Source organism: Pseudophryne corroboree, chromosome 4 (assembly GCF_028390025.1).
Source record: "Pseudophryne corroboree isolate aPseCor3 chromosome 4, aPseCor3.hap2, whole genome shotgun sequence".
Lineage (NCBI taxonomy): Eukaryota > Metazoa > Chordata > Amphibia > Anura > Myobatrachidae > Pseudophryne > Pseudophryne corroboree.
The window spans coordinates 534,729,994-534,754,806 of NC_086447.1; the positions used below are offsets into that span (position 1 = coordinate 534,729,994).

The following is a 24,813-nucleotide window of genomic DNA, read 5'->3' on the forward strand; positions in this document are numbered from 1 at the left end:
TTCTGTTTCACTTAGTTTTTGTGTCTGCCTGTACAAGTTCATTGCATGTATGACATACATAATCAGTAAAATAATCAGTAATGGTCCAGTAGAGGCAAGCTTTTCATAACCACATCACTTAGTAAACAGAATTTCAGCAGCTGATGCTTATGAAAGAGAACATATTGCATAATTTGTGCTCCTGGGTGGAGATGTTACACCTCTTTACCTCACTGTCATGCACATTAGGAAGGTACAAAAGGAGCATGTTAGCAGTCAGACGTACACACTAGAGGAACAGGCACGATGAGTGGAAGGAAGAGATCAGTGGGAGTTATTGGAGCTCCTTTCTCAAAGGGGCAGGTGAGATTTTTCCCACAATTAATTCTTATATGTTAACATTACCACAAGGAACTATAGCATAAATAGAAGCCAGCTCTAAATAATAACTTATTATATTACTAATTAACTACACAAATTTAGCCCTCCTATTTCTACTGTATATGTCCTGAGCTCAGATCTTTTTCAGCTTATCTATTTCATACTTTCAACATGAAATGACTAGCCTCAAAGTGTATGTTTAACATTAAACGTTCACTTCTAGGAACAATTGTAGCATTTCCCAATACTATCACCACAGCTGCATTAAACAAGTATAATATAACTTGAACTTGACAGAAACCTGTGCAGCTGACAGTCATCTGTGAGCGCTAAGGGTGACAGTAGCTGGATGACAAGTGTTTCGTGGAAAAATGACCTAAGAATGTATTCTGAGTTATAACATGTACTGTACTGTTACATAGTTTTACACAGTAGCACATGTAGTTATACTGCTGTTAAAGTGATAAGTTACAACATAGTAAATTCAGACAAAACCAATGAGCTGACTAGAAATAAAGTGTTTTTCTTCATGTATCCAGTATAAATTACTTTTAATTGGTTATTTTTAAATATTTCTGAGAATTATTAACTGCCCATGTTTTCAAATAAAAGGAGACAAAGACAAATTTGCCGTTACAAAAAGGAAGGGTAGAGGCAAATAATACATTTTTTTTAAATAAAGTTTTTTTAATGAACATGAGAAATTCTTAGATTTTCTATTTAAATAAAATTATTATAATATTGTGCATCCCCTAATATTCCTTTTTATAGACTCTCTATAAGAAAAAAGAGGAATCAGCAGATTGTCATTGATTTTAGGGATTGAATGGACACATGATTACAGTCACTACATATCATCATGCGTATAAGTGTTGCAAGGGAAATATGCTTATTTCTCCCTTTTTTAATTACTTTGAGTCATGCCACGGAACTACATTTTATTTCTTTTTTTTTAGCCATGACCAGAAATTGACCCATGCTCCCATAGGTTTCTAGATTTGCAGCAATTGTCAGACCACAAATGGGTCAGTACAGTACAGTACGGTTTTAAGGATTTCAGTGCTTTAGCACAGGTGACTTAACCACTTAACATGTATTTAAATGTGATGTGTTTAGCATTCCGGCTTTTGTGATGCCGGCAGTCATGTGACTAATGCCGGATTCCTGAGACCACTCAGGAGACAGGCACCAGATCACCCACAGCTGACATTCCAAAGATGAGCATTAGGACCTGGGGAAGGGGGGGTTAGCCGCTGCCACCACTCCCAAAGGGTTAGCTGTAGCCATCACTCCCAGAGGGTTAGGGTAGGGCAGGGGTAGAAATACTTACCCCCTCCGATGTCGGGATCTTCAGTGTTGGGATACCATGGTTGGTCATGTGACTGCTGGCATCCTGACTTCTGGCATATAGTAAGTATTCAATTTAAACTTATCCACAACAATTTTATTATGAAAAAACAACCTTTTTTAATATTTGAAATAAAAATATGTTTTTCAAACATTGGAACAGTGGACTTTCAACATCAGAAACATTAGCACATTGATAAACATCACTACCATCATGACTGATTCTGGTAAGGGAAGGGGGTATGTGGGGTGATAGGGGAGGTGACACTGGAATGCCCGATCATTACTGGCCACTGTGATCGAGACAGAGGGAGTGCAGAGCAGCAACAGTGTTTTTTATTCTGATGTAGGCAATGGGAGGAAACCACCACCTCAGGCAATGGGAGGAGACGCAGGGCTCCACATGCCGTGAGACAGAGATGCCAACCACTGTGCTACCATATCATTGTACAAATGACTAAACATGTTGGGCCTGATCCAGAGCTGGGAGGAAATCAGGTTAACAAATGTGCATATTCAATCATAGGCACAGATGAGTGCACGTGCAGGTTTGTGTAGTTTATTACTAGTCATCATCATCATCAGTGAGTACTTTCACATACCGCATTAGGTGCACCACCAAATAGGTGTATTTTGGCTTACATCCAGCTCACATTTACATGAATACTCTCTCATTGAACTTTGCCTCTGTGAGAATTCCCTGTTAGAACACAGTTTCACCTGAAGTTCCGAGTGAAGATGCGATTTAGATGAGTATAACTCTGCATCACCCTTACTTACCTGCACCCATTTTTGGAGCATGTCAGAAGTGAACTCTGCAACAACCTCATTGTTTTTCTCTTGAGGCATACACCTTAATTCTAATCATATGTTGCCCACTCTCCCAGAATTTCCTGTGGTCCCGCTATAGAGGACCAACTCTCCCACATGCCGCCTACTTCTCCCTTTAAGCAGGCAGGACAAAATCTGAGATGATATGATTCGCTTTGTATTGCATCATAGCAGCCCTCACCCGAGTCACAGAGTTGCAAAATATTGCAGGGGGTAGGGCAGTGATGACACAAATATATGCATCACACCCTCCTGGAGGCCCCCAACAAAGGTTGGCAAGAACGTCTGTAATCCTGTCTCACCAAAGTTAGGGGACTATTTACTAAGCCTTGGCTGGAGATAAAGTGTACGGAGATAAAGTACCAGCTAACTGGCTCCTAACTGTCATTTTATGAACACAGCCTGTGACATGACAGTTAGGAGCCGATTGGCTGGTACTTTATCTCCTTCCACTCTATCTCCATCTAAGGCTTAATAAATAGACCCCTTAATTTCTGGTAGTGTTTATGTATTGTAGCACTCTGCGCACATGATGAGACACTCATTTATTTGTTCACCCATCTACTTACTGTATGCATTATTATTTCCCTATCACAGAGAGTGGTATGAGTGTGTTTATTTATGTCAAATATTATACTGTGCACTTATAGCGGTTAGTGCACAATATTCAAATTAGTTAACACAATTTCTGTAGAAATGTAAAAGAAAAATACATGGATGGTGAGAAAACAGATGTTAATCTAGAAATTTCTGCTACAACTTGGAATGCAAGAATCCTTGCAGAATAGCTCCGCACTTTGTAAGACAGCATGTAATAGAAAGGGCGTAGTATGAGTGGCCGGCGGTCGGGATCCCGGCGCCCAGGATACAGGCACCGGGATCCTGACCGCCAGCATGTCGGCACCTGGGTCAGCGCAAATGAGCCCCTTGCGGGGTCCCTGCACTCACCATGCTGCGGGCACGGTTGCGCGCTACGCACGCCACGCTATTTATTCTCCCTCCAGGGGGGTCGTGGACCCCCAAGAGGGAGAATAGTTGTCGGTATGTCGGGTGTCGGGATTCTGGTGCCAGTATACTGAGCGTCGGGATCCCAACAGCCGGCATACTGAATACTACCCAACAGAAAAGACCAAGCCCGACATAGCAGCTTAAACTCAGAGGACTATTAGTAACAGTGTTAGTAGAAACGTGTTCATTAAAAGAAAAAAAAATCTAATTTCTTCCTTTCAAACGCATTCAGTGTAACAAAGGGCCTAATTCAGACCTGATTGCAGCAGCAAAATATTTCTCTAAGGGGCAATACAAAGTGCACTGCAGGTGGGGCAGATATAACATGTGCAGAGAGAGTTAGATTTGGGTGGGTTATATTGTTTATGTGCAAGGTAAATACTGGCTGCTTTATTTTTACACTGCAATTTAGAATTTAGTTTGAACACACCCTGCACCCAAATCTAACTCGGTCTCTGCACGTTATATCTGCCCCACATGCAGTGCACATGGTTTTGCCCATTATAGAAAATTTTTGTTGCTGCGATCAGGTCTGAGGGCCTGATTCAGACCTGATTGCTGCTGTGCATTTTATCAAACTACTGCGCATGCATATGTACCACAATGCGTACATGGGTTGCCAAACAGCGACAGGAAGGTGCAAAAATTTCAATCGCACAGCTGTTCACAAAGTGATTGACAGGAAGTGGTCGTTTATGGGTGGTAACTGACTGTTTTCAGTGAGTGTCAGGAAAAACGCAGGCGTTCCCAAGCATTTTCAGGGCCCGATCAGCCTGATCTCTTTGCACTGGAGGAGTAAGTATTGAGCTATGCACAGACTGCACACACTGCACAGAATGGGAAAAACATTAGATGCTGAGTGTGATGAGAACAGTTTTGCAGCTGTCCGCTGACTGAGGGAAATTTTCGCACAGCGTACACATGCATTCGCACACTTTCACGGGGCACATTTTCACTCCCCTTGGGCGGCGACCATCTGATCGCAGGACAGTGTAATTTGCAGCACAGTGATCAGGTCTGAATTAGGTCTAATGTGTACTGGCAATATGACAATTAAAGCAGCTACAACATGAAATCACAACTTGACAGTGAGGTACTGTATATGTGTATCAGTTATGTGTGTCGTGTCTGTACGAAAATGATAGCAAACCTGTACAGTTCAGTATCCCATGGGATCTAATCTAACCCATAGCATATACAGTGACCATAAACACTATAGTTTGATATTCCTCTCTATGTTAGGACATCTGCATAACATCACAACTCAGCATATTATATAGCATTACAGCCACAGGTTGAAACCATCATTATTTAAATGACATTTATTTAATGAATAAAATGTTATTATATTTCTCATAACTTTTTTTCTTTGCCAGCCAAGAGGTGGAGTGGAGGAAGGCCCAAGGTATATCAGAGGAGCTGGGTTGATTGAAAAACTGGAAGGACTGGGTAAGATATTTATATTAAATACAATTTTAAAAACAAACTAAAAAGATGTTTTTAATAAATTGCTTATTTCATGCCTTCCTGTGCACTTTCTCATATGAAACTGAACTTTCTTTTACTAACATTTTGGAATTAGTACATTTTTACATGAAAGGCAGTATTTAGAGAAAACGATTTGAAGAAATACACAACAGAGTAACTGTACTCATTATCTGACAGATACAGGCCAATTACTTATCAGATGCTGTGGTTCACTGCAAATGTTACAAATCTCCATGTAAAGTTAGTAAATGAGTACTAGTGTTTACAGCTTCTGCCAAAGATTCATTTAATAATGTTTTTTCAACCAATGCTTTTATTTGCAATTTTTACATAACAAGTGGGTATATAGTAGCAGTATAGGCATATGATATACACAAATAAAAGATGCATAGAAATATAATGAGTATCATAGGCATACAGAATGTAGGATAGGTTGAAGTAGAAAGAGAAGGGAATCAAAAAGGGTTCCGGTATGAAAGATAGATAGTGTCTAGTTAGACAGTCAATAGATAGACACCATATGTTAGATGGACATTAGGTCGACAGGGTCAAAAGGTCGACAGGATCAAAAGGTCGACATGGAAAATGTCGACAGGTCAAAAGGTCGACATGAAAATGGTCGGCATGAAAAAGGTAGACACCATGTTTTTTGCATTTTTGTGGTTTGTGTGGATAGTTTTGTCATCTGGGACCCCCAATTGTAGAAAGGCATACCCTCGCGGGGCTCACTTCACTCGCCGCGCTCGCCACAAGGTTTAAAACCAACTCTATGCCGACATGGATAGAGAAAGTATGAAATAATCCAAAAACATGTTACATAAAAAAAAAAATTGTCTATCTTTTTTATGTCGACCATTTTCATGTCGAACTTTTGACCATGTCGACCTTTTGACCCGTCGACCTTTTAGACCTGTCGACCTTTTAGACCTGTCGACCTTTATTTTGACCCTGTTGACCTAATGTCTGTCTAATATATGGTGTCTATCTATTGACTGTCTAACTAGACATTGTCTATCAAACGTATAGGATCAAAAAGAAGGAATAATAATACTAGGAAAGGGAGTGTAGCAGCAAGAACATTGTTCACACTAAAGAGCCATATTCACGGGCTGATTTGGGAAGAGATGTGTGCTCCGCTCAGCACAGCGCGATGTGTGCTGAGTGTGCGGGGGGAGACAGGGGGGGGGCGCTCATTTCACCCAGTGAAGTGAGCAACCTGCTAGATTGGCAAATCTAGCACCAGCAATAGCGATGCGTGGGGCTGCGCATCGCTATCGCTGTAGGGGGTACACACGGAGTGATTGCTGCTTAAAATCTAAGCAATCTAGTCAGATTGCTTAGATTTTAAGCAGCGATCGCTCCGTGAGTACCCCCCTTAACACTGAGGTCTTCAAAGACTTACCCCCATGAACTTTCCACTTATGCAAATGAATAAAAACATAGGGGACTTTGATAACAAGGCTCTCCTGCTCTGACCTTTAGTGTCACTAGTGTAGCTAAGATTAGAAACATTTTGAACATTTACACCTCATTCTATGGGGTCTATGTACTAAGCCTTGCACAGAGAAAAAGTACCAGCCAATCTGCTGCTCCTATCATGTTAAAAGATTTTTTGAAAAATGAGAGGAGCTGGTTGGTTGGTACTTTAAGTCCGTCCACTTAACTCTCTGCTATCTACAAGATAGCATGCTGATGTGTTGGGGGCAATGTATGAGCAGTCAGTAGCACTGACCGTTCCAACCACCACCAGAGCAGGGTCAGACCGACACAGCACATCAGCCAAGTGCTGATGCGCTGTGTCTCTCCTTCCGGCTGGCTCGCTGGGCATGCATGAGAACTTACACGCCTTGCGAGATCTCATATACAGCTGGCTCCTGGCTGTATATGAGATCTCACAAGGCGTGTAAGAACTCATGCATGCCCAGCGAGCCAGCCGGAAGGAGAGACACAGCGCATCAGCACTTGGCTGATGTGCTGTGTCGGTCTGACAGACATTGCCGGAAGGTAGAGTTTTCACTCCGCTGCTCTAGCATCCAAGATGTCAATATATCTTGTTGCTACAGTACCTCTTCCTGCTTCACCTTGGTAAAGATGCAAAGCAAGAAGTGGGTATAATACATTTACCCCACTATCTCCATCCACTTTATCTCTCGCCAAGGCTTAATGCAAAGACCAATATATATAAAACTGTATTCTACCCAATGCTGTAATGCTGTATTCCTAATTTTGGATGGAATTTTATATTTATTGAAACACTGTTAGTTCACCTCAAAATTTGAACAGCAACTTTTCCCAATAGCAAACAATATATATATATATATATATATATATATATATAGTCCATACCAGCCGGCACTCCTATCCATGAAAAACAGCTTCGCCCCGTGCCTGGATATAATGCAGCATACAAATTCCAAGAAAACGGCACTGGAGGCTTATATATGCAAAATAGTATTGTATTAGAGGTAGACGTTTCGGAGCTTACGCCCCGTCCTCAGTACCAAATACAGAAAAACCGTTTTTCTGTATTTGGTACTGAGGACGGGGCGTAAGCTCCGAAACGTCTACCTCTAATACAATACTATTTTGCATATATAAGCCTCCAGTGCCGTTTTCTTGGAATATATATATATATATATATATATATATATTATACTTATAGTAATTAATCAGGCTGTGACCAGTCCCGGCCTCCTCTCTGGTGTTCACCACCACCACCACCACACAGTGGGAGCTATTGGGACACACACCTAGGCTTGCACATCACATGCATTAAGGAAACGGGAGAGACATATATATATATATATATATATATATAGTGTAATAGCTTATTGAACTTTAGGCATGGAAACCTATGATGATAGTATTGTAATCGTTCTTAGGTCAGCAATGTTGCCCACTTATGTAAAATAGCATAATTATACTGTAGTCGGCATCCAGTGTCACTATCTATCTGTTGCCACTAGCTGCTCCAGTTGGGTTGGCATATGTCAACAGTCATAATGTCGACAGCCATGTCAATATGAGAATGTCGACATTGACCATGTCAATTTTCATCATGTAGGCAGTGATTATATTTTGACATGTTAGAATATTGACATATGGTCCCTGGTGGCCCTGTGGTTTACCTGCTCCTGATGGCTGCAGTGGCTCCAGCGTGGCCTCTGAGACCTGGCAGTCATGTGACTTCCTGGTAAAAATGTGATCCTCCAGTGCTCCGGTAAGTATTTCTCCCCAATCCCTAACACGCCCACATTCTGAGAATGTCAACATGTTGCCAAATGTTTTACAATGTCGACATTGTGATGCTGACACTATGAATATTGACATTGACTACATTCCATGCAGGATCAGTTCATGCAAGCTTAATAAATTTATACAGGTTCACAACTGAAAATCATTGTTATTTAAGAATGGTAGGCTTATACCGCTAATCAAAGTGGCATCTATTTTGCTGTAAGGCACAGTGGAGGTCAATCAGATCTGATCGCTGGGCTATATTTTTTGCTGTCCTGCGTTCAGATAGTCGCTGCCTACAGGGGGAGTGTATTTTCACTGTGCAAGTGTGCGATGCTATGTGTACGCTGAGCTGCTAAAATTCTGTGTGTGCAGTCTCTGCGCAGCCCAGGACTTACTATTCCAGTGCGATTAAATCAGGCTGATCAGGGCTGGAGCTGATGTCAGACACCCTCCCTGAAAATTATTGGGCCCGCCTGCGTTTTCCAGAACCCCAGTAAACGGTCAGTTACCACCTACAGACGGCTTCCTCCTGTCAATCACATTGCAAACGCACGTGCGAACAGATTTTTCGCACCATCCCGTTGCTGACTGGCGATGCCCTTTGTTGTTGTCTGACGCTCGTGCACATTGCGGTGCATAAACATGCGCTGTTATGACCTCATCACCTGCTGTGTGAAAAGTAACACACAGCAGCGATCAGATCTGATTACTCTCTGTATACCAAAATGTAAAATACATTTTTAAATAAATCATAAATATCTATTTCATTGTTTAAAGATTTATTTTCAAACTATTCTAATATTTAATATTGAATAAAAAAATGTTTTAACTAAGGAAGGGGGAATGTTTTTCCTGTCTGAATTTACAAGATATCTAGCTAATAATTAGCTTGTATATATAGTCTATATCTAGCATGTATTGTGGGTGTGTTTATTGGCAAGGTCCAAGACTTCTTTTCTTTACAGTAATTTGTAGATCTTATTTTATGTGTAATATACAGAATTTTATCTCCTTTCTGACAAAAAAGTGACTCATGGTTTGACACATTTCCAGTGAAGTTGTATTATGACAGATATTCTTGTGCATTCCCACAACCCATCATACTTGCAACGTTACTCCAGTGAGTCACTGCTGTGCATGTGATAAACATGTATTTTTATTCCCAGCCTTGTGTAATCTTGTCATTTTTTAGCTTTAACAATATACTATTAAATATATTAACACTAATAGTTTTATTACTTGCCATCTATAAAACAAGACAAAATTTGTTTTACATGTCGTCAGATAATTTCCACAGTTTATACATTACCGATAGGTCACAATGCCAGAATCCCGACTAGCAGGGAAATGCTGCCACCCAGAGCCGGATTAAGGCTTCGGGGGCCTGGGGTACTTAAAAAAAGGGGGCCCTAAAGTCTAAAATTAAAATCAGAATATATATATATATATATATATATATATATATATATATATATATAAAAATGACACACGCTGTGCAATTTGAACTAGGGGAGGATCGGGAAGCTTGGATATTTTATCTTCTACATATGATATGTGTGTGTATATATATTTATATATATATAGATATATATATAGATATATATATACAGCCGGCTTCGGGGTCTGCCACTCCATAGTTATCATTAATGAACAGTGCCAGTGCCCTCGCAAAGGTAGGTAATAAATAGACTCGGCGGCGCGGCACTCGGCTTCTCGGCAAATGAAAGACGGACAACTTCTGCCTATGTCAACGTTTCAATGTATTGAAACATTCGTCCTGACGAAAATGTGAACAATACATTGAAACGTTGACATAGACAGAAGTTGTCCGTCTTTCATTTGCTGAGAAGCCGAGTGCCGCGCCGCCGAGTCTATATATATATAGACACACACATATAAAAATACGTATATACATTATACATACAAACACATAATATACAGTATATATACAGTATATATATATACACATATATATATATATATATATATACCCAGAACATTAACTTCACATTTTAATTACATTAAAAAAGTTAATTCAGCCTGTCTTACATTTGCGCTGCTGTGCTGACGGGAAAGACAGGCTGTGACGAGTGACACACACACACTGCACAGGAGGAGAGCACTTTCCCCTCTCTCCTCCACCGGGTACAACAACCTTCCTCCCGCGCCGAGGCTGTACATGGCCGGGATCCCGCCTCCTTCTTCCCCTGCAGCCTGCGCTCCAACCAGTCAGGGAGCCGCAGGCTGCAGACTCAGTCATCATTGGACAGCGGCGCCATCGTTCGGACCTGCTGCCCAGTAGAAGTCTGCAGTGCTGGCGCGGCTGCAGTTGTTTGACGGCAGTCAGTGGGTGAGCATGGAGAGCATCGTCGCAGATCGGATCGGTGATAGAGATCCGATCTGCGGCGGGTGACGGGGGGCCCTCTCACAGCATGGGGCCCAGGGGTACTTATCCCCAGAGCCCCCCCTTAATCCAGCTCTGCTGCCACCGGAAGTCCACGACACCCATAGAGGGAGAATATAACCTGTGGCGAGCGCAGCAAGTCACCGTGCCTGCAAGGGGCTTTCTAGCGCTCGCCCTACTGCCGGCATTCTGGTGGATGGGATCCCGCTGTCGGGATCATGACAGGATCCCATCCGTCAGCAATTCATACTGAACCCGTTTTAAGGGCAGTTTATGTAAATGTCATATTTTGAAGACAAAATTTTTAGAAAGCCTTTACATTAGACAGTAATCCCTTTTTATATATAGCTATTTTCGTATTAAGGGAACTATTCATTATGCTAATTATCGAGGACTGGGTGGCCCCCAATAATTAAGTTCAGAACTCGCCTCGAGTGCCGGAGCAATTTATTATTGCCCCGGCACTGAGACAGCTGATCCAAAATCTGCTGTCCCTGTGAATATATTTTTTAGTGGTACTGCGCATGAGTGAACTTGGGATCACGCATGCACAACTTCTGGTGGAAGGAGCTGGGCAGTTGTGGAGGGTCTCTCTTCTCAAATACGACTCCTTCTACTTGAAATGAGCTGGGTCTGGGAACAAACACCACCTTGAAATGATGAATGTTCCCACAGTCAAGCTCTGATAATAATGTATTTTCAGAGCTTGATAAATATATAGTAGGTCTGCATACTGGGATTGGATGAAACCAGAAGTAGTGTAAGAATACACACTCTACCAACTGGTAGGTTAGAGGTTGGATTAGTTGAGAATTGGACAATTGTGTACCCTTCATCAGTGCTGCAGAGGAGCTGATCATTGTATCACTACCAGATCTATCCTGCTCCTACCTCCCACTCCTTTCTTCCTTACAACCTCTTTCCAAGTTCTATCAACGCTCTTCCAACAACAATACACTGTGCACTTCCAGACAACTACCTTATGGATAAATACCATCTGGATAATAAAACATCTATCAAATTAGATACCTACATATTCTTCCTCTACTACTAGCCATTTTCCCTTAATATTTGTGTTTCTTAAGACATGCTCATGCTATACTGTTGCACTTTACCTTTTTTCTGTATTCTTATATGTTCCATTCTAATTGTTTTCAATTTAGCAATAGTAACAAGTTACAAAAAAGAAAACAGTAAAAAATATGCCTGCAAAATAAGCTTTCATTTATTTCCCATGTACTTTACATGTATTGCTCTTTTACCGGTATAAAATGTAGTATACAGGGGAAATGCAGTAACACTTGAGAAATATGTCAGAACACAAAGGTGGGGGTGTGAGAGGTGAGTTTCTGCATAACATGTATTTTCCTCTGCTGTAGACTATGATGTGAAGGATTATAATGATCTGCAGTTTCCTGATTTACCTAATGATGAAGCATTCCAAAATGTGAAGAATCCCCGAACAGTTGGACAAGCTACTGAGAGAGTGGCCAATGCAGTCGCAGAGATCAAGAAGTCTGGCAGAGTGTGTCTAGTCCTTGGTGGAGATCACAGGTCTTTTAATATTTATTTTATGTTTTTTAAACATAGATTAAAAAAATCTGTAATATTTCTTAGTTAAACACCAAAAAATGAATATTTTATTAATATTATCTTGACAGATTAAGATGAAAAAAATAATCATAAAAACATGGAAATATGGAATAGCAGCAGTGAGCTCATCAACGTACATTTAATTTGCACGTTTATAAATCATAAACCATCCAACACTTTTCAGTTGCACAGGCAGAGGCTTCTATCCAAACATTATAAATAGGACTGAGACTCTCACGAAAATACAGCTTTATAGTGATATTTGTTTTGGTCAATAAACAACCCTAAAAAGACTCTCACAGCAGTAATCATAAAAATTACAATATTTTAGAAATCCAAATAGACATATAGTGATTTACTGAGACTATTTTCTATGCTTAATTTGAACCAATCTATCAAATTCATTTATTCCTTGATTTGTAACATAATGTTCTAATAGTAGAATATTAGCCACAAATGCCCCCGTGTCACATGTCAATGTGTTGTGACATTCTGTTTCTGTCCCTAATCCTATGTTTGTGCTGATGCAGCTTGGCAGTTGGGACGATTGCAGGTCATGCTAAGGTTCACCCTGATCTGTGTGTAGTTTGGGTTGATGCCCATGCAGATATCAACACTCCATCAACATCACCAAGTGGTAACCTACATGGGCAGCCAGTCTCTTTCCTAATAAAAGAGCTGAAAAACAAGGTAAGTGATTGCTTATAGTACACAGTAGATGTGTTGGTCTTGCACACAAACTTAAAAATCACTGTTAAAGATAAGGACAACAATTACAGCACAGAAGTCCACATTTTTAGGGGCTGTCCAGCTAAAATGCTTTGTAGAACTAAATAATTAGCATGATCCAGTTGCTTGACAATTGTGTTCCCCAGGTGCCTGGAGACTTAGTAGATGCTAACTTTTCAGGATGAGTGCTGTTGCTGTCCTGTCAGGCACCCCCTTACCTAACAAAATCTAGCTCAGCTGTCCAGGCAGCTAGGAAAGTAGAGTCCACAGGCACCCAAGAGATGACAGATCAAGGTCATTCTTCTAGTAAGAGGAACTGTAGATAGGAGAAATTCCCCAGCAGATTCCGGACATCACATTTACTCTGACCTAGGCTAGCACCACTCAGAAAGAATGTTAATACAGGAATAATACATATTAAGAAGACTGCAATCTTCAAAATCCAAAAGGAGTTATGCGATAATAACTAGAGTTATCTTGCAGATGATAAAATAAAGAAGGATGGATTGATGAAAACACTTACTGTACAGAAATAAGCATTCACCATTTTCAAGCTAAATAAAGGACAGGATAACTGATATACAGACACCATAAAGTACTAAAACAAAAATGACAGTGTGAATCATATATTAAATATAGACAGAGATACTATGAAGAGTCAGTGTTCTAAAACACAATATGGCCAACAGAGGAGCAGAGTGAGGAAAAAGAGGGACTGCAATAAATAGTGGTAAACTGCTCTAATCAAGCTGGTAACAATCCCCAGGTGCTGCGGGAGGGGGTTACTCTAGACAAGAAAAAAAGGGATTTTTCCCACGCACTCTGCTGGCTGTCAGTAAGAAGAACTATATACTATGTAATAATAGAAATTTAGAGCTCTTCGTTACATATGTTTTGCAAAAGATATGATAAGCCTCCAGGCCACTTCACGGCTGCTCTATTGCTGGAGGTCCCTAACTAAGCATAGGTCCAAGGCTTGGACCCCACAAAGTCGGCTGAGGCCCGACCACCCCAGGGCAGCACACCATTGAAATACTAAAGTGTTAATATGTGTTAAGAAAGAAGCAGAAGCTATGGGTTAAAAAGTGCTACAAAAATAAGGGTGTTAATAAAATACTCAAAAGAGTAATATTAGTGAAAGAATAGGAGTGTTACATAAGTGCTAAATAAATAATATGGCGTGCTACCCCAAGGTAGCCCAGTCACACCAGACTTGGGGGGTACCACTCCCCAAACTCACACACAGCATAATAATAATAATAATAATAATAATAATAATAACATCCACTATTGGTCATACAATTAATGTATGGCCACATGATAATGGCACATACAAAACATATCCAGATTGAGAGCAGGCTTACCTGGAGGCACCCCCGTATCCTCCAAATGGCACCACAGGACCCAGCATGCCCTCCTAATGCTGGCTCCATCTATGCCTCACTGAACTGCAATAAATAGTGGTAAATTGCTCTAATCAAGCTGGTAACAATCCCCAGGTGCTGTGGGAGGGGGTTACTCTAGACAAGAAAAAAATGGATTTTTCCCACGCCTCCAGGCCACTTCACGGCTGCTCTATTACTGGAGGTCCCTAACTACCTTGGGGTAGCACGCCATATTATTTATTTAGCACTTATATAACACTCCTATTCTTTCACTAATATTACTCTTTTGAGTATTTTATTAACACCCTTATTTTTGTAGCACTTTTTAACCCATAGCTTCTGCTTCTTTCTTAACACATATTAACACTTTAGTATTTCAATGGTGTGCTGCCCTAGGGTGGTCGGGCCTGAGCCGACTTTGTGGGGTCCAAGCCCTGGACTTATGCTTAGTTAGGGACCTCCAGTAATAGAGCAGCCGTGAAGTGGCCTGGAGGCTTATCATATCTTTTGCAAAACATATGTAACGAAGAGCTCTAAATTTCTATTATTACATAGTATATAGTTCTTCTTACTGACAGCCAGCAGAGTGCGTGGGAAAAATCCCTTTTTTTCTTGTCAGGAAAAAGAGGGACAATGCGATTTGGGTCAGTCTCTCCAAAGTAGGGACAGTATGTATCTGTGCTAAAGATATATGTTGCCTAAAAAAAAAAAAAAAGAATCATGTTACACAACTCAATCACACAACTTACTATGCTTCACTTTTTTGGCTTTTAGATGCCAGAGATCCCAGGATTCTCTTGGGTGAAGCCATGTCTGTCTGCCAAAGACATTGTATACATTGGACTAAGAGATGTTGACCCTGGAGAACAGTAAGTTAACGTTGTTGTTACAGTAACCAATTACTATCCTTAGTGGCCCATTTATCAATGAGTTTTAGCTATTTAAAACTTGTTGCATATGATAAATGGTGCTTCAGCCAATTAGCTCCTGTCCTGTGTTTAAAAAATGACAGTTGGGGGCTGATTGGCTGTAGCACCATTTATCTTACGGGGCAGAAGCTGTATAGTGGGAGATAAAAAATAAACTAGAAGCAGCATTAATAATAGATTGAAGTGAGGAGAGGAAAAAGAGAAGGATCCAGAGAGGAGGAGGTTACAGTGGTCTCAGGCAGGAAATGATGGGAGCATGAATGAGCGCTATCTAGCATTTGGGGCAAGAAAGTTCTGAATTCTGGCGATGTTCAGGAGGTGGAAGTGGCAAGATTGAGAGATGGTATGGATATGAGAAGGAGACAGCACAGTCAAGGATGCTGCCAAAACATCAGACATGAGGGAAGGCCTGCCCTGTCCTAGTTCCCCTCCTGCAATGTATTGCTGATTGCTGGGATGACAGGTGAATTTACAAGGGAGCATCAACAGACAAGCTTCCAAAATGTATTTACAGGATACAGGAGAAAAATGTAGTGAAAGTAATTTGTGAAGTAACGGGCTCTGTGGCAACATAAAAACATATCCCCACTGCACACAGATGCCGTCTATAATGTCTAACATCTCAGATTAAGAATTTGCTCAAAGATATATTGTGCGTAATAGTATATATATTTTTTTTTATAGCTACATTCTGCAGACACTTGGTATCAAGAGCTATTCAATGTCTGATGTGGACAGACTGACAATTAACAAAGTGATGGAAGAAACACTTGAATATTTAGTTGGCAAGTGAGTATGCATAAACAAAATATATCTTATACCTGTTTTACATTAATTCATTTTGTCATGCAGTAATATCACTCATACCCCAGGCTTGGTCACTTTAATGCATGCACTTTAAGATACTTTAGCCTTTGGAAAGATAGGCCCTAAAACCTGTTCTGATCGGAAAGATTAGGGATGATTTTATACTGAAGCTCAGGGGTGTAGCAAGGGTGACTCCAGTGGAGCGCCAGCGCCCCCTTCCTGTGCTGTGGACCACTGTGCAGACAGACGCAGAGGAGGAGGAGCAGATGGGGGGGAGGGGGGGCACGGTGACTCAAACTTTGAAACTAGGTAGGTAGGGAACAGGTCAGGCCAGAGGCGACAACAGGAGATAATGAAAGCTGGCACATGCTGGAGCTCTGTCTGTCCTCTTTATATGGCTCAATGTCTGCTTGTGGCTGTGCAGCAGGGTTACTTCTGTCCTGCAGCACCAATCTTTGCCTCCACTGCTGCAGCACCTCTCTCTGTCTAGCCCAACTGCTGCAGCACATCTCTCGGTCTAGCCCAGCTGCTGCAGCACCTCTCTCTGACACAGTTGCTGTATAATCTCTCTCTGCCCCATCTTTTGCAACATTTCTCTCTTTCCTTGAAGCTGCAACACGTCTGTACTTCAGACGCTACAGCACCTTTCTCTGCCCTAGCTGCTGCAGCACCTCATTTTGCCCAAGCTGCTGCAGCACCTGTTTCTGCCCCAGCTAGTACCTCACTCTACCTCTGATGCAGCTGTAGCACCTCTCTCTGCCCCTCAGGCAATTCTGGGACATTATTTTTATTGAAGCATAGTGGGATTATCATGTTGCAGTTCTAGAGTATTTTTTTCATTGAGGCTTTGGTTCATTATCTTCATTGGGAGTTTGGGGGAGGGTTCAGGTCTGTGGGGGGGTCACATTTGGGGCATTATTTTCATTGAGGCATTAAGAGATTATCAGATCTGGGGAGGGGGTCAATTTTGGGGCATTATTTTCATTGAGAGATTGGGGGGATTATCAAGTCTGTGGGAGGTCACATTTGGGTCATTATTTTCATTAAGGGATTGGGGGGTTGTGAGGTCAGGTCAGTCGGGGCATACATAGTGTTTTTAATTTATGTGACTTAAACAAGTAAATAGTTAAATGTAGCTACTTCCATAGCGGCTCTGCTGTGGTGTAACATGTATAAGGGGCTCTAGCATGGTGTAAGGTGTATTAGGGGCTCAACTGTGGCATAATGTGTATAAGGAGCTCTACTGTGGCGTAATGTGTATAAGCAGCTCTACTGTGGTGTAACGTGTATAAGCATCTCTACTGTGGTGTAACATGTATAAGCGGCTCTACTGTGGCATAACGCATATAAGCGACTATACTATGTGGCATAATGTGTATAAGCAGCTCTACTGTGTGGCTTACTGTGTATTAGCAGCAGGGCCGGTTCTGGCGCTCTGTGCGCCCCGGGTGGCAATAGGGGGCGTGGCTTCGTACAGGGGGCGTGGTCATTTACGCCCCCTGTACAGACTGAAATGATGTGCGGTGCGCGATGACGTCATTGCGCACCGCACAGCAAAGGTCCTCTCTACGAAGGGAACTAGACGCGTAGTTCCCTTCGCGAAGAGGACCTTTGCTGTGCAGTGCGCGATGACGTCATCGCGCACCGCACAGTAAAGGACCTCTCCACGAAGGGAAACTAGACGCGTACGCGTCTAGTTTCCCTTCACAGCGGCAGCGGGGGGCAGCGGCCAGCGGCAGCAGGGGGGCAGCGGGCAGCACACAGCAGCAGCAGATCTTGCCCTGGTGCGGCGCCCTCCGGAAGGCGGCGCCCCGAGCAAACGTCCTGCTTGCCCGTGGCAAGATCCACTACTGATTAGCAGCTCTACTGTGGCATAACGCATATAAGCGACTATATTATGTGGCGTTATGTGTATATGCAGCTCTAATGTGTGGCTTACTGTGTATTAGCAGCTCTACTGTGTGGTGTAACATGTACAAGTAGCTTTACTGTGGCATAACGTGTATAGGTGACTCTACTGTGTGGCATAATGTGTATAAGCAGCTCTACTGTGTGGTGTAACATGTATAAGGGGAAATACTATGAGGTGTAATGTGAATAACGGACACTACTGTGCGGTGTAATGTGAATTGGTACTTTTATGTGGCCATGCCCCTATATTTTAGTTGCGCACCTTTGATACGTGCTGTCCATATTTTAAACATGGGGCACCCTAAGGAAAATCTTGCACAGAGCTCCACAAGGTCAAGAACTGGCCCTGTCATCAACTGAGGATTTTTAAATATTTTTTATTTTCAAATGTAACATGCCACCACATGTTGGCCAGGCCCCTAATTCAGTACAGGGGAGGGGGGCGCCAAAACAGACGCTTGTTTCGGGCACCATGGCACCTAGCTACACATCTCCTGAAGCTATACTGTAAGTCTTCCTCTATTGCAGAGGCAGCACTACCATTGGTGCAACAAAACTAAGAGTCCCACTGCTGCCCAGACCAGCAATAAGTTATCCCCTGGCTCCCCCGCAGACCCATTTGAGCAATGTCAGATGAATGGCCCAATGCAGAGAGCAGATCTGCCACACCTTGACCTTACCATAGGGAGGCAGGGCTGACCTTGTGTGTGCTGGACTGACAGAGGAGTCCAGTGACCATCCATTGCTGTCTGTGAATTAAAGGCAGCGCACAACCAGTGTAATTGGTACTGCCAGAGTCTGCCTGACTGAATACCAAACTGCCACTGCCTCCCCCTGTCATCTTCTGCCTCACTTTGCATTCCTTTGTCACCCTCTGCCTTACTATGTTAGCCTTTGCCTCTCCCGGCCTCGCCCTGTCACCCATTGCTGTGTGGCATATTGTGAATTTGGATTGGGGTGGAGGAGGTTGGCCCAAATTATATTTTTGCACCTAGGCCCACTACTCACAAGTTCTACCACTGCTCTATTGGGACTGTTTACTTTAACATTATAGATATTGCCATGTACTGGGTGTGGTACTTGGTTATCATGTTGAAACAAATTATTTCAGAATGGTGTGGTAACTAAACATAAGTGCCTATGAATTGGTATGTTACGATTTATTAACATGTAATTACACAGTAAAACGCGACTGTCCCTAAAATTTGTAATTGCAAATGAATGCATTAACAAAGATGTATCATAAAAATAAGAGTGCTTATATCTTAAGTAGTATGTAGTATTCTGACATTAATGAACAAGTACGGGCAAGTAATGCATCAAACAATTTAAAATGTGTACTGCAATTCATGCAACTTTAAAGACATTGAACATAGCCCTGTTAATCAATGAACACCATCTATGCTAGTAGATGCTTCTCTGTAAAGCTGTGTACATACTTGTTCAATTCTCATCCAATCCAACCTCAGATCGGCCAGTTGGTCAGACATTGATAGTGTGTTCCGTCATGAGAACTCTGGTTTTATCTAATCTTTAGACCACTATAAATTGGCACCAGTGCCCTTGTCCAGCCATTTTCTTCTGTAGCATTTATCTAATCTGGTTCTCTCAAACCATGACCAATTCTAGTTCTCCTACTTGTTAGGAAAACTAGCATTTCTTATATTTCACTTTTTGTGTGTGTACAATCTGTTTTATTTAAGGACGTTTTATTTAATGAAGGGGACATCAATTAGAGATACTACAGAATTTGAGTGAGAATAGTTTATACAATAAACACGTGCTAGTAAATGAGCAAACAGCAGACACAGAGCATGTTAATGTCAAAAGCACATGAAACGAACTATAAAAAGGAACACAGGGCTAGCATAGAAAAGTGTAGGGTATGAGAGGAAGGTAGGACAAAACAGAAAAACATTTTTGAGGGGGGTGGGATTATAGCATTAGACTCTAAACCAGACAAGGTAGGTACCACAAACACTATCAAAGTGAGGCGCCCTTGAACCAGATATATGGGGACTCGGGCAGACTGGGAAACTAGTGTTCAATGTGACAGAGTAGACATGTAGGATTTAAAGGGGATACAGTCATCCGATACAGAATCCTCACAACCGGCATTTTACTGACGCCCGGAATCCAGACCCCACCCCACTATTCCCACTCGGTTGGTGGGTCCACGCCACCAACCGAGTGGGAATAGAATTTGTGGCGAACGAAGTGAACCACTGGACCCGATGCATGAGATTCTGACAGCCGGGATGCCGCTGACGGTATAGTGACAGCCGGAATGCCATCTGCAGGGATTTAATAAGTATCCCCTTTAATGACATCAGAGTGTTTGTACCGCAAGGAAGCAAACCAGGTCCTACTAAATGATTAGAGTTTATCAGCTGAGGATAGCAATCTTATATTGGTATAAAATAATCTAGTCTATAGAACCAATCTTTACACATAGGGGGATTAGAGAAATTCCTGAATATGGGAATAACAGATCTAGCAGCATTAAGTAGCAGAGAGGGGATTCTTGTATGTGGTCATTTATATAAAAAAATTACCCCAAAAGATGGGTCCCTGGGACTAGCAAGGAAAGAGGAGAGATTAGGTCAAAAACTGAGGACACACATGGTAGTGCCTAAATAACTTCCAGCAGGATAATGTGCCAGTAGAGTCTTGGAGATAGTTGGCAAAGAAGGAACTAATATGGGGTGTTACTGAAAAGAGAAGCAGTCTATAGCAGCCCACTGTTTTTTCATTATCCATTCAAGAATCTTATCAAGAATAATGGCTCTGTGATAGCTCTTAATATCTGGTAGTTGGAGTTCACCCAGATGCTTTGGTCATGCTATGACTTCATGTCCAATTCTGGTGGTTTTCCAAGACCAGATAAACTTTTGAATCTAAAGGTGTATTGAGTGAAAACGGGAATTGGGAATATGCACTGTAAGTGCTTGAAGCATATATAGCAATTAAGGGAGTGTATTCATCTTTACTGCATTGAGTCTGCCTATCCAGGAGAGTTGTTTCAGATGTCAATCATTATAGTCCAAACTTTCGTAAGAAAGCAGTGAATCATAATTCATGTGAAAAAGTTGGAATGGATCTCTAGTCATTTTGACCTCGGGTAGATTATGTGGGTTGGATACCAGGTGAAAGGTGATGCTTGTTTAAGTCCACTTATAGTAAAGGTGGAAGTTGAGATATTGAGAGCCATGGATTTTGAAAAGTTTATCTTGAAGTTAGAGAGTTATCCAATCTTCTCAATTCGAGCATTAAGTGTGGGAGGGAGGCAAATGAGTTATAAAGAGTGACCAACAAATCATCAGCAAAAACCACCACCAGCAAGGTTTTGCTCTAATAGCTCTAGCCATGGCTGCTATACATAGGATGAAGATCAAAGGATACAATGGACAGCCCTGTCTGCGACTGTTTTTGATAAAGAATGGGTCAGACAAGGCGCGATTAACTTGAACCTCAGCTGAGTGGGAATCATATAATATCTTCATCAAGGCAACGACCAAACCAAATTGGGGAACATCTTCAGGAAGGCCCCTAAAATGAGTATTATACCTGCCTCTGTTGTCCAGATAATCCATCCTCAAAGTACATATATCTTCAGACTTGGAGATAATAATGTATCTTAATTTACAAAAGACATCATCAGAAGCCTCTTTATCTACTTCTAAGGGCATGAGACAGACAATTGAGAAAGGTCATGCTTGATAGTCGCCACTTCTTGTATGACAATGTCCTGTATATCTCATTTAATCAGCAGCGTCTTGATGTAGGCAAGAAATTCCTTAATCTCATTTTAGACATTGTAAAAATATTTGAGGACAGGACTATCCATTTGAAGTGGACTCAGAGGGAGAGGCTGATGGGGATGGAAGACCAGGATATCAGGGTCCAATTCCTGTCTGGGGGAGGAAGGTTGGTGAAAGGGTCTTATGCCTGAGACGGGGACTCTTTTGGGTGTGATTGGTCCTTCTTATGGGCAGATTTGTTGTCTTAAATCATGATAGAGGAGGTGGAGCAGGATCCGGGGGTTTACAGTCTGGCCTGGGAACGGGTTAGGGACTTACCAGTCTGCATCCCATGGCGGGGTCCATCGGGCGCTGGTGCGGGCTATTGGCGCTGGGCACGATGTGCAGGCAGGTGCGCTAGGGTCTGTGAAGCTCCAATGTGGGCTCTGTCTTGAGTTTGGAAGCATGATCCTGTGGTGCTGGGTGCCGCCATCTTGGACAGTCATGTGACTGGTTGAGCCAATCCGGTTGCAGGAGGGCTCAGCTGACCTCAGTAGCCAATCCTGTGAGGTCAGTAGGTGTAAATCAGGAAACTGAAGCAACAGAGATTGCTGGTGCAACATCTCACACAGTCATATTGTGTCCCACAGTTCTCTGTGCTTCGCAGCAGTTCCTGCATAATTCTCCACACCTCACTAAAGCTCTTGAATATTATTCTCTTCATCTGAACCTGCCGTCAGTACCTGCCAGTCAAATCCTTGCCTCTGAAGCTGCCACTACTGTCGTTCTTTGTTTAGCAGTCAGCTAAAGACCCTGCGGCCTAACCTGTCATTCCACTCTGCCCTCAGTTAAACCCACCTAGACTCCTTTATCTGTTCCAGATTGCGGTTGCCATTCTCTGCTTCCCAGAGCTCCATTATTCATTCCTAAATCCTATTCTTATGCTTGTGTCTAAAAGATAATAAAACCCATGTGGAGTACTTTTATTTGTCCAGCTCGTCTTCTATTTAAGGAAACCTAAATCGCCTGATATCGCTGATCCTAATTCAGATCCACAACTAGCTACCAGCGTGACACAGGAAGGTTAGATGTATAAGAAAAAGTAATATGCTGAGTGGGCAATCAGTGAGCACAGTCCACCAGTGGCTCGGAATCCTCCAAGTCCCGTGTAGCCACAGGCACGACAATAGGTTGGTTCACATGAAAAGATGAGACCACTTTTGGCAGAAAGTGAGGACGAGTCCTCAACTCTGCCCTATCCACGTGAAAAAACAAGTATGGGCTTTTATGTGATAAAGCCGCCAATTCAGAAACACGTCTTGCCGAAGCTAATGCCAACAACATGACCACTTTCCACTTGAGGTATTTCAACTCCACAGTTTTGAGTGGTTCAAACCAAGGTGACTTGTGGAAACGTAACACCACGTTAAGATCCCAAGGCGCCACCGGAGGCACAAAGGGAGGCTGAATATGCAGCACACCCTTCACAAAAGTCTGTACTTCAGGAAGAGAGGCTAAATCTCTTTGAAAGAAAATGGGTAAGGCCAAAATTTGGACCTTTATGGACCCTAATTTTAGGCCCAAAGTTACTCCTGTTTGAAGGAAGTAAAGTAGACGGCCCAAATGGAACTCCTCCGTAGGAGCAGCTCTGGCCTCACACCAAGAAACATATTTTCGCAATATACGGTGATAATGTTTTAACGTCACGTCTTTCCTAGCTTTGATCAGGTTAGGAATGACCTCCTCCGGAATCCCTTTTTCCGCTAGGATCTGGCGTTCAACCGCCATGCCATCAAACGCAGCCACGGTAAGTCTTGGAACAGACAGGGCCCCTGCCGCAGCAGGTCCTGCCTTAGAGGAAGAGGCCACGGATCTACTGTGAGCAACTCTTACAGCTCCGGATACCAAGTCCTCCGTGGCCAATCTGGAAAAATGAGGATTGTTCTGACCCTGCTTATTCTTATTATTCTCAACACTTTGGGTATGAGAGGAAGAGGAGGAAACACATAGACCGATCTGAACACCCAAGGTGTCACCAGAGTGTCTACCACTACCGCCTGAGGGTCCCTTGACCTGGCGCAATACCGCTTTAGCTTTTTGCTGAGACGGGATGCCATCATGTCTATTTGAGGCAGTCCCCTCCGACCCGTGATCTGTGCGAAGACTTCATGATGAAGTCCCCACTCTCCCGGATGCAGGTCGTGCCTGCCGAGGAAGTCCGCCTCCCAGTTGTCCACCCCCGGAACGAACACTGCTTACATGGCCTTCCGCCCAGCATAGAATCCTGATGGCTTCTGCCATGGCCACTCTGCTCCTTGTTCCGCCTTGGCGGTTTATATGAGCCACTACCGTGACATTGTCTGACTGAATCAGAACCGTTTTTTTCCCGAAGCAATTCCTCCGCTTGACGCAGGGCGTTGTATATGGCCCTCAACTCCAGGACGTTGATGTGGCGACAAGTCTCTAGATTTGACCAGAGACCTTGGAAATTTCTTCCCAGTGTGACTGCTCCCCAGCCTCGGAGGCTTGCGTCCATGGTCACCAGGACCCAGTCCTGAATGCCGAACCTGCGACCCTCTAGTAGGTGAGCACTGTGCAGCCACCACAGGAGAGATACCCTGGTCCTGGGAGACAGGGTGATCCTTCGATGCATTTGTAAATGGGACCCGGACCACTTGTCCAAGAGGTCCCATTGAAAAGTCCTCGCATGGAACCGAAAGGGATGGCCTCGTATGAAGCCACCATCTTCCCCAGGACCCGCGTGCAATGATGCACTGAAACCTGTTTTGGTTTTAATAGGTTCCTGACCATGGCTATGAGCTCCTGAACCTTTTCGATCGGAAGAAAAACCTTTTTCTGGTCTGTGTCTAGAATCAGGCCCAAAAATGTCAGACGCGTTGTAGGGACTAGCTGGGACTTCGGTATATTGAGAATCCAGCCGTGTAACTGCAACGTCTTCATGGACACCAATCCCCCCCCCCCCCTCCAGGCTGGCGATGACCGCCCTGAGTGATTCCATTTTGAACTTGAACCTCTTCAAG

General features: G+C 42.7%; 1 protein-coding gene across 1 annotated transcript in view; it reads left to right on the plus strand.

The window, feature by feature from the left end:
- Positions 1–234: 234 nt before the first annotated feature.
- ARG1 (arginase 1) overlaps positions 235–24,813 on the plus strand; it is a 50,264-nt gene continuing 25,685 nt past the window's right edge. Inside the window, exons 1-6 of the mRNA XM_063917303.1 lie at positions 235–342; positions 4,923–4,995; positions 12,058–12,232; positions 12,802–12,961; positions 15,160–15,254; positions 15,999–16,103. Coding sequence (XP_063773373.1) covers positions 286–342; positions 4,923–4,995; positions 12,058–12,232; positions 12,802–12,961; positions 15,160–15,254; positions 15,999–16,103 — 665 coding nt within the window. The 5' untranslated portion in view covers positions 235–285. The remainder of the gene's footprint in view (positions 343–4,922; positions 4,996–12,057; positions 12,233–12,801; positions 12,962–15,159; positions 15,255–15,998; positions 16,104–24,813) is intronic.